This window comes from Halichondria panicea, chromosome 2 (assembly GCF_963675165.1).
Source record: "Halichondria panicea chromosome 2, odHalPani1.1, whole genome shotgun sequence".
Classification (NCBI taxonomy): domain Eukaryota; kingdom Metazoa; phylum Porifera; class Demospongiae; order Suberitida; family Halichondriidae; genus Halichondria; species Halichondria panicea.
This window is the reverse complement of record NC_087378.1, coordinates 7,151,904-7,162,933: the sequence shown is the minus strand read 5'-3', so window position 1 is coordinate 7,162,933 and position 11,030 is coordinate 7,151,904. Positions and strand designations below refer to the sequence as shown.

Genomic DNA, 11,030 nt, shown 5'->3' with positions numbered 1-11,030 from the left:
GTGCAATCCAATCACTCACGATCTCAACAAGACCCACCCAGCCAGTATATCTAGTTATAGAGCTTGCTTACTCTCTCTACACTGTACCCATACATGTTAGACTTCTCTGGGAGCTCAAGTAATCAAGTTGTGAACGTGTCAAGCATCAGTGAAATCTCAATCAGCTTTGTATTGACATATCTTAGGTACTGAAATTCTATCTATAAAGTGATCAACATGAAGTCAAAACAAACTAAAATCTGCAAGATCTTTATTCTGGTCCTTCTCACATTGCAATTATCATCAGCCATTCCGATTTCAAAGAAGAGGACGTCAAAACAGCAATCATGTCAGTCGTGGCTAGCTAGCGAAGTCGACCACAAAATCGTTCCAGCTCAAATCGCAGATCGCTACCGATTGTTCGCATTGAGAGATTCTACTTCTTTGAAGGAGCTGCAAGATGTTGGTAGTCTGCTCAAAAATGGACGAGTGTGTAACGGCCTGGGAGATGCATCAAATCTCCAAGTGGTGTTTGAGAGTAACCAGGAGATGAAATCGAATCAATTACAATCAGAGGTAGGTGTTTGTGTATTTTTCAGCGAGATAAGTAAACCACAATGAATCATCAACTAGAGGTGTGTGTTGTTATGCGGTATGTACACAGTGTTATAATGGCTGTAGATGTGTGTAGCTGACTCCATGGAATGTAAGTAATGCTTGTTCTAGTGCATCACCTTACGGCCATATCGTATTACATGATGTTACAACACACCGAGTCCATGTCTCCATATCTTATACTAGCACTCCCACACAGTATGTGATATTCAATCTATGGTATACTACACTGACTTAAGGCTCACTCGTTTATTTCTATTCTTCTTTTTTAGATTCTTTTTTAGGCTTGTTTCTTTGGGAGCATATTAGCCATTACTATAGGGAGGCATGTTAGCAATGTCCGTTAAGATAAAGATGTTGACACCTTTAACAGTTACGTCTTACTGTTGTAATTCTTTAAGCTATGTCTGTACTTTATGTATAATTATGGTAGGTAGCCCATGCAATAGTCCTTATATGCATGCAGCTTCTAGTCACTATATACCGTGCCATACTGTCGATTAAAATGGCATCAATTCAAAATAGAGCTCTGAATAATAATAATTATTTTGCGATACAATAGTCGATTGTGTAAATTACACACTGTTTTTGAAATACTTTAGCATTTAGTTAGATATATATTCATGTAGCTTGTGTATACGATTTGTCTAGTTTCGGTATTCACTGAAATAACAGACACATTATAACTAATGGAGCGTAACCCTCATTTTCTTTAAATGAACCACCTTAATAGCCCCAACTGTCATAAACCAGAATGGGAGTTTTTATCACGTAAAAACTCATGTATGTATAACTTGTCACTGTAAAACACTTGAGATTGACCATCCACCACACACTGGGCCGCATGATGAGAACCCACACAAATACAATAGCAGGCTCTTGACTCAAGTACTTAACTCATGTGTGGCCTCCCACTTTACCAGCTTCTAAGCTTACATTTACTGTAGTCAAGGTGATAAAAACTTTAGGGGCGATATTGTACGTTGTGACTTCCTTGAGATATGGAAACTGAAATGTGCTGTGGTAGTTCCCTTGTAATGTCAATGTGCTGTGGTACTTCCCTTGTAATGTCAATGTGGCTGCATGATTCTATACAAAGTGATGTTGTCTTCCCCCCCAGGCTATACTGCTTGTTGCCCCTGACAGCTACCAGCACGACACAGCCATGGTATTGAAGGTCTCCTGTGACCAGCGAGTCATATGCCTCAATATAACATTCACAGGTATATATAGTTATCTGCAGAGTAACACTACATGTGACACATAATCGTTTGTCTATGCCTAAAGGTCGCGGCTATTATACTGCATGCAACTAGTGTAACATTTAACTCACTACAATTAATGCAAGCCGCTAGCTACATGCACTTAGCAACTACAGGATATCTCATGTACTTAACTACACCAGTTGAAGGAACACATTATCTATCACTCACACCGTTTTTAGGCCCAGTCTGACATTGTTGCTGGAACTAATATTATACACTCTGGGCTATATAACCTTTCTCTAAGGAGTTTTCTCACCTTACTCTAGCATATCATGTTGACACAACCTTCTCCCACCCATTGCAGAGACTATTCATACACCCCGGAGATTGCATGTACGAGCTGCTAGTCACATGACATCAGAGGGTAGCTCACATGATTCGGGGGGGAGGGTGCAAGCGATCACTGGAGGAGCTATTGTGACTGTAATTGGATTGTTAATACTGATCTCCGTGGTTGCACTGTGTGGGGGGTCGAACACGTACGAGACGAGCAACAACACAGCCATCGATAAACGGTGAGGACAAACTTTTGACTCAATAAACATTTGCTTATCGGATGTCTTTGCTTGCTTGCATTTAACTACCTGACTGTAGACACTGTGTTGACATAATTCATTGTAATGCCTGGATATTTAGTGTAATGTACACACTGCCAAAGTTTGCACAAACACATTCCACACAACAAATACCTGTTGCATTGTTTGTTTTGTAAACTTATATCGAGTTCTTTCACTATAGTACTGACAATGAAGTGGCTGTGAGTGTGACTGTCTCAGTGACCCCTATTGACCAGCCAACCACAAACCAGGTACGTAAGAGACACAATAGTGGCGATTTTATACTCCGTATATAATTAATTATCTAGGAACAAGTGAACAATGTGTGGATATCAGTATTATTTATTTATCAGAATGTCTCTATTACCGTCACTTTCTATCTCGTCCTGTGCAGGTGGAAGCGACAGCCAAGGAACAAAATGGCAATGCATCTCACCCACGACCACCCACCGAACCCACTGAACCCAAGCGACAATCCCTCGGCTCACTGTCAGGTGACCCCACTGCTTCTGCTGCTGCCAGCACTGAAGAACAAACCGCAAGAGCCAGAACATTATCAGCAAGAAGTTTTGACCCACTCCCCGAGCTACCAAAATTGGATCTTGCCGAAAAACTGTCATCAGCTGACGATAAAGAAGACAATGAAGAAGAAGCTCCCTATTCGTATGCTCGAGTACCAAAGGGTGGTGATGTACCGCAATCTGATTCGAGTGATGAAGATGGAAATGATAGTCCAAACCGTGAAATAAGCCCCCCAGCCATACCCCCATATGGAAAGGTCACTGCCTCTGACAAGGGCAAACAAGCTCCTTTAGACGACATGATGGGAGAGTACGCTGAAGTTACTGGAGAGGGCAGGAGAGATCGCTCCGTTACAGCACCAGTTGATCCCTCCGAAGTTGGCAGAGTTCGTGATAACAGAGCTTTTACAGAATCTGCAGCACACCTTCCTTTGCCGGCCATCCCGAAAGGACCGAGGCCTACACTTGAAGAGGACAACGCAATGTATGACAGTATTCCAGAAACAATGGCAGGAGTTCAAGCAAGGCCTGCTATAGTCAAGAGAGAGCGTTTGTATGAATCGGTCGATGAAATGGCGAACGATGCTGAAGACATGTACGAGAGTGTTCCCGAGGAGTTGAAACCAGACAGTCCTGTTGTTGTGAGTCCGCTAATCCTCAGTCCGAGCTCACCAGAGCTCCCCCCTCTCCCCACATCCCCACGTCACCCACTTGACTCCCCCACCACCGGACCACCCACTAATCAGAACTTGGGGCTCGAGTTGAAAGTTGACGAGTCAAGCAAAAAGAAAAAGGCCGATAAAAAAGCTCTGGAGAAGACACTGAGTACCTCTGATCAAGCTGAAAAGAAACGAACATTTTCTATTTTCAATCGAAAGAAAGCAATATCCGTGTCGGAAGGTGTTGCCAAAACAAAGAAAAAACCCGAGAAAGAATTGCAATCACCAAAACCACACCAAGGGGAGCCATTACCGGACATTCCTCCACAGCTCTCCCCCTCTCTCCCCCTCGCACATCCCAAAACCCCCCTACCTGTACCCCCGAACGATGATGAAGAGGAAGACATGTACGACAAACCAGAAATCTCTCTACCCAAGACTTCTGATTCAGAAACTACTGCAGCAAATGTTCGAACCACACAAGATGCAAAAGCTCGTTCCAAAACCCTTCCTGCTACCGGTAGATCCTCTGGGGTCAATAGCTTCAAATTCAGCCAAAATCTGCCATTGCCTGAGCTCCCTGAAAATTTCGGCCAAGGACTGGTCACTGTGACTCACACACGCCATTTGGAAGACAGTAGCGAAGTTACCGAGCCCTACGACATCGTCCACATATCCCCTCCCCCTATTGATGAAACAGAGGAACCAAACTATGACACTGTACGACCTGATTTGATTCTACATGTAAACCCCAGTTTGGAAGTGAGAGGCGACCCTGACCCTGGTTATGACAGAGTAGGGATAAAACTGGACGGTGCTGAAGAAAGTAACGCATTATCGGATGAGGACAGGGGGTCAGAGAGAAGTACAAGCCCTGGCGGCGCTGGGGAGATTGTTGTGACGGAAATCCCCTCACCAGAACTGGATGACTCTGTAGCTGGACCAATTCCTGATCACGATGAAGTCGGATACGCACGAGTGCCAGAGATGCATCGAATGAGAAAACGTGCAATGTCAGCAAATCAAGGTGCCATGAAGAAGCCTAATTCAGAAAAAAAAATGTCAACGGACGATACTGGTGTCCTGAAACGAGCCACTTCCCCCGACGAAGTGTACGCTATTATTGACATGGCAGCCAAAAAGAGAAACAGAAAAAAAAAATCTGAAGATTTGGGTGTGACTGAAAGAGACATTGAAAATTCCTCCCCCGTTCCCCCTCCTCTACCTCCCATGGGGGATCTGGGGGATTTGTCCGAGTTTGACCAACCCCCTTTGCCCGAGAGATTGGATGAAGCTAATCACCTGATGGTTGAAGTTGAGAACGATAGCGGATACTCGAAAGTATTGAAAGTTGGACCAACTCTAGGTGCTGATCCTCCATACGCTAAAGTAAAGTCGAAAGTAGAACATCCGTACGCTGAGTTGGATATTGGTGGCAGCGCCAAGCCGGATCTTACAAATAGCTCAAATCCGTCCAGCCCCATCGAGAACGAAGCTTCGAGTAATGACATGATCACTGTACCAGCCACCAAGGACAACACAGATGCAGCTGACAATGATGAGAACCATATGTACGATACCCTCAGCCCGCCTAAGTCTCCTACGGAAGTGTCTGTGGTCATTGGCACTCCTGAAGAAGAAGAAGATGTGTCTCAGAATACGTATGATACGTTGACGGACACCAATGCTGAGTCACGAGATGTTGATTTGGAGGAAGAAGGACCTTATGAAGAGATTGATGAAGAGACAAGACAGAACTTGCAAAAATTACACCCCAAACCTGTATAACGATTGTAGCTTTGTTACCCCCTTCTTTTTGTGTTAATTTTTAATTGTTTGATCGGAAATATTGAAACAATAGTTCTATTTGTGATTAGCTCGTACTCTATCACTTTGCATTTGGACTTTGTATAATAATGATTATTACTATAATCTCATGATCACACTGCAAATTGATACTACTATTATTATTGTCACAAAATTAATGATACCACCATCAATTCGGAGGTCCATTAGTTTCTGGCCTATTACCTTAATGTTACTATTATAGACGGGTATAATTTTAGCGTTTTCAGATTTTTCTTTGTTTTTAGGGTACTAATTTTGGCGGATTTGTAGCAAATTCATTACCACTCAAAAGATGTACAACTATTTAGTTTTAAGGTTGAATAGGGGGAGGGGGGGCTAGCTTGCTTAGTAAAAAAAGTACAATAGAAAAAAAGAAAAAAAAACTTATTTATTTTTCATAATTTTTAATTATTAGTGCGTACTTAATTTACAAATTCACTCAAATTCGCTAAAAGTACCTGTTTTTTTTATAATAGTAACAATAGGGTATATATAGCAGAGGTTGGTTAGCACGGGGCGTGGTTTCAAGCAAAAAATGTTAGCAGCCGTTGCTATGCATGAGTGGCAAAAGAAAAAAATTTTGCCACTCTCACGACGGTGGATAGCAACAGTTGCAATGTAAACCAGTAAAACGTGCACAATAATGATCGGACGGGTTGATGCAAAATAAAGAGTTGCTGTGCAGTAAGCTGTATAGTACTAGATACTAGTGCTATTTTAGAGACCGATCCCCGAAGAAAATTAAGCCCCTCGAAAATTTCGTGCTACATGTATACGGCAGAGGAGGTCCGACATGCGTGCACGAATCACTACAAGTTCAGTGCATTAATGTCATTGTGGCCACGGGATAACATGTATAGGCCAAATACACTAGCACTTTTTTTTTTTTTACTGTATAATGCACTCCATATCGGGGCGTAGAACAGTAAACATAAACGAAAACAAAAACGAAAGCAAGGATTGTAACAAGTTACATAAGTATAAGGCGTTCATTGTTGCAGCATTGATTCCACTGTAGCCAGCTCTGCAGCAATAACTGGCTTGCCGCGAGAACATCTGGCTCCTCGTATATACACTAGCACTAGCACTTGTACAGTGATTCGTGCACGCAATGTCGGACCTCCTCTGCGTATATAATACGGTATACCTGTATGGTATATATAACTGCCATAATGATTATACCATCAGACATCTTATATTATTAGTACAACCAAGGGCGTATACGCCCTTGGTACAACTTGCACCATTGTACAATATCAATTAAGGCATGGCAGGTGCAATCTCAATCACTTCCAGTTTTTCTCTAATTCTCCAAGTTTGTGAGAACTATAAGCCTTTGGTGCAACCATAGTACACAATCAATTATTAAGGCATGCAGGTGCAATCCCCCCAATCACTTCCAGTTTTTCTAAGTTTTCAGACTAGCTGTATATATCTCACACCGCTCCAACACAAAAAATCGGTTCATTCTATTCAAAATAACTATCGCAGCTTTTGCTGAGCTTATATATAGGCTATATGCAAGAATCATGGATCTAATTCTCCAAGTTTGTGGACAAATACTTCTTTTCTCCTGTTGTGTATCCAGTGTCATGGCCTGAAGACTACGTTGTGAGACAGTACATCTCTCTGTCCATTATCACCAGCATCGGTGGATGGCTTCTCTACTTTGCTACAGCTTGCTTTAGCTACTGTTTCGTTTTTGATCACAAATATATGGAGCATCCACAATTTCTAAAGAACCAAGTTCGCCTTGAGATCACTTACGCCACCATGAGTGTGCCGTTTTTGGGTTTGCTCACTGCCCTAATGTTTGTGCTTGAAGTTAAAGGATACAGCAAACTCCATGCACTACAGTGGCAACGACAATGCAGTCTACTCTAGCTGGCTCCTTGGCAATCAGTGTGGTTGCTTTTCTCATGTTTACTGACTACTTCATCTACTGGATTCATCGAGGCTTGCATCATCGCTCAGTCTATAAGGACATCATAAATGGAAGGTCTCTCTACTCCATTTGCCAGCCATGCATTGCATCTACTTCCTGCAGAGTCTTCCCTACCACGTTTATCCATTCATATTCCCATCGCATAAAGGTTTGTACTTGATACTCTTTGTGGTGGCCAACATCTGGACATTGTCCATTCACGATGGAGATTGTAGGGTACCCAACATTTTGGAGCCTTTCGTTAATAGCACTGCACATCACACCGATCACCATTTGCTATACAAATACAACTATGGTCAGTTCTTTACACTGTGGGACAAGTTAGCAGGCTCCTACCAACAGCCCACCTGCCTGTCTGTAAACACACATCTCGATGAACTCAAGCAGCTGGATAAAAAGCAAGAATAACTGAATTGCTATTATTAATGTACATGCACTTTCACCGAAGTTATATACCTGTTTTTGTTTTTGTTGAAATAGTTTTGCCACACTTGTTCGTTTTTTTGTCCACCTGATTTGTTTGTGTTTGCAGTTTCACTTTAAAATCACATCTATTAATATTTGCATATTCCCAATGCACACAAGTAAAACAGTACATGTGCAGAAATTCTTAATTTACGTAGACCAAATGTGTGAAGGAAATCTATCCACGCAGAGGGTTGGACTAGCGTAAGGCCTGAGGGGATATTGTTATATAAACTTAAAGAGCTAATGTCTAAGGCCAAGGGCATTGAAGAATGGTAGACTACAACAAATGGCCTCCGGCTACCTCATGGAGTCGACCTAGCGTTCAATTGGGCCTGGAACGAGGCTAGGGGCCCCCCTAGCCTCGGTCCCAGGCCGATTTTTTTTTAATAGAACGAAGTTGAAAAATACGGCCTGGTATTGATTGTATCTGGGCGTGGCAGGAACAGGAAACAAAAGCAGAGATTCTTTACATTTTGTTTCCTGCTTTTTTTCTATAATACTAAAGGTGTACGTAGAGGCATTTTACTCCCGTAAAAGTTACAGTAATTTAGCTCCGTGTCATGTTCTCAATTTATAGCTAGCTAGCTAGCTATGGCATGCAACGCGTTGTCTTGTTTGAAGCAAGATGGCCTCACTCTCGATCTCATGGCAGAACAGGCCCAGGCTCTCAAGCTCCTGTTTGAGGGAAGGGACGTGTTTATCTGGTTCCCAACGGGGTATGGCAAGTCTCTCTGCTATATCAGTTGCTACCCTTTTTAATGGACTACAAGCTAGGTAGGACCAAGGCTCCTCCTGTTGACAAAAGTGTTGTTAACCCGAGGCGCGTGGGCGGCCACGGGTTATAGTAGTCGTTTGGTTTGTTAACCCGAGGCGCGTGGGCGGCCACGGGTTATAGTAGTCGTTTGGTTTGTTTGTTTGTTTGTTTGTGACAGGTGAATCTACTCACCTGGATGCCACAGCACTGCGTTTACAGCATGGATAGCCTTCATACAACAAGTTATTAGTTTTAATAGTGGCAGAATTTCATGTTAAACCTTCGTTGTCAAATAAAAACAAGCAAAAGCTAAGAAGCTTGTGACTGGGTCTGCTTACCTGGATGCTCTACCACTGTGTTTACAGCATGGGTAGCCTCCACACAACAAGTCAGTACTTCTAATAGTGGCAGCTTTCGGTGTTAAAGCTTCGTTGTCTAATAAAGGTGAGCAAAATGTAGCTTGAACAGAACTTGCACATGTGTTACTTATAACTGAAGTGATCCTGTACCAGGTCCAGAAACAATGGAACAGGGTCACTAAAGTAGAAAGCTGTATATACCAGGAACAATGGAACAGGGTCACTAAAGTAGAAAGCTGTATATACCAGGAACAATGGAACAGGGTCACTAAAGTAGAAAGCTTGCTTTAGCTGACTGGGATCCAGCAGGACCTGGAGCCATACTTGTCTGAGACTCCAGGCTTCTCTTTGCTGTGATCCTAATCCACAGTGCATATATCTATATAGTACTACTACCTGTTCTCAAATGTTTCAGCATGCCTCCAGTCTGGTTTAGTTTTATTGCTCCTGAGTTGCTGTGCAAGTCATGCATGCATGATGATGATAACAACATCACTATAATTATGGCAATGCACTGCATTATATGGTTTCTTTATAATCATGTCACCAGCCGAGGGTTTGCACTTTAGTGCTCTAGTTAACCCGAGGCGCGTGGGCGGCCACGGGTTATAGTAGTCGTTTGGTTTGTTTGTTTGTTTGTTTGTTTGTTTGTTTGTGACAGGTGAATCTACTCACCTGGATGCCACAGCACTGCGTTTACAGCATGGATAGTCTTCATACAACAAGTTATTAATTTTAATAGTGGCAGAATTTCATGTTAAACCTTCGTTGTCAAATAAAAACGAGCAAAAGCTAAGAAGCTTGTGACTGGATCTGCTTACCTGGATGCTCTAGCACTGCGTTTACAGCATGGGTAGCCTCCACACAACAAGTCAGTACTTCTAATAGTGGCAGCTTTCGGTGTTAAAGCTTCGTTGTCTAATAAAAGCGAGCAAAATGTAGCTTGAACAGAACTTGCACATGCGTTACTTATAACTGAAGTGATCCTGTACCAGGTCCAGAAACAATGGAACAGGGTCACTAAAGTAGAAAGCTGTATATACCAGGAACAATATTGGAACAGGGTCACTAAAGCAGAAAGCTTGCTTTAGCTGACTGGGATCCATGCAGGACCTGGAGCCATACTTCTCTGAGACTCCATGCTTCTTTGCTGTGATCCTAATCCACAGTGCATATATTTATAGTACTACTACCTGTTCTCAAATGTTTCAGCATGCCTCCAGTCTGGTTTAGTTTTATTGCTACTGAGTTGCTGTGCAAGTCATGCATGATGATGATAACAACATCACTATATGCACTGCATTATATCAGTCTTCTGGTTTCTTTATAATTATGTCACCAGCCGAGGGTTTGCACTTTAGTGCTCTAGTTTGTTTGTTTGTTTGTTTGTGACAGGTGAATCTACTCACCTGGAATGCCACAACACTGCGTTTACAGCATGGATAGCCTTCATACAACAAGTTATTAATTTTAATAGTGGCAGAATTTCATGTTAAACCTTCGTTGTCAAATAAAAACGAGCAAAAGCTAAGAAGCTTGTGACTGGGTCTGCTTACCTGGATGCTCTAGCACTGCGTTTACAGCATGGGTAGCCTCCACACAACAAGTCAGTACTTCTAATAGTGGCAGCTTTCGGTGTTAAAGCTTCGTTGTCTAATAAAAGCAAGCAAAATGTAGCTTGAACAGAACTTGCACATGCGTTACTTATAACTGAAGTGATCCTGTACCAGGTCCAGAAACAATGGAACAGGGTCACTAAAGTAGAAAGCTGTATATACCAGGAACAATATTGGAACAGGGTCACTAAAGCAGAAAGCTTGCTTTAGCTGACTGGGATCCATGCAGGACCTGGAGCCATACTTCTCTGAGACTCCATGCTTCTTTGCTGTGATCCTAATCCACAGTGCATATATTTATAGTACTACTACCTGTTCTCAAATGTTTCAGCATGCCTCCAGTCTGGTTTAGTTTTATTGCTCCTGAGTTGCTGTGCAAGTCATGCATGATGATGATAACAACATCACTATATGCACTGCATTATATCAGTCTTCTGGTTTCTT

General features: G+C 42.4%; 1 protein-coding gene and 1 pseudogene across 1 annotated transcript; both read left to right on the top strand.

The window, feature by feature from the left end:
• The first annotated feature begins 8 nt into the window (after window positions 1–8).
• Window positions 9–5,533, top strand: LOC135331649 (uncharacterized). Its single transcript, XM_064526874.1, has 5 exons — window positions 9–555; window positions 1,715–1,817; window positions 2,164–2,374; window positions 2,598–2,667; window positions 2,811–5,533. Exons 1-5 carry the CDS (start codon window positions 217–219, stop codon window positions 5,382–5,384), a joined length of 3,297 nt encoding a protein of 1,098 aa, XP_064382944.1. The 5' UTR covers window positions 9–216; the 3' UTR covers window positions 5,385–5,533.
• Window positions 5,534–6,983: 1,450 nt separating this feature from the next.
• Window positions 6,984–7,818, top strand: LOC135332224 (lathosterol oxidase-like; annotated as a pseudogene).
• Window positions 7,819–11,030: the final 3,212 nt, after the last annotated feature.

Coding starts and splice junctions, on each gene's coding strand:
- LOC135331649 (XM_064526874.1), top strand. CDS start 217: ATGAAGTCAAAACAAACTAAAATCTGCAAGATCTTTATTCTGGTCCTT. Junction 1,818..2,163: donor CCTCAATATAACATTCACAG/GTATATATAGTT, acceptor CACCCATTGCAG/AGACTATTCATACACCCCGG. Junction 2,668..2,810: donor ACCAGCCAACCACAAACCAG/GTACGTAAGAGA, acceptor CGTCCTGTGCAG/GTGGAAGCGACAGCCAAGGA.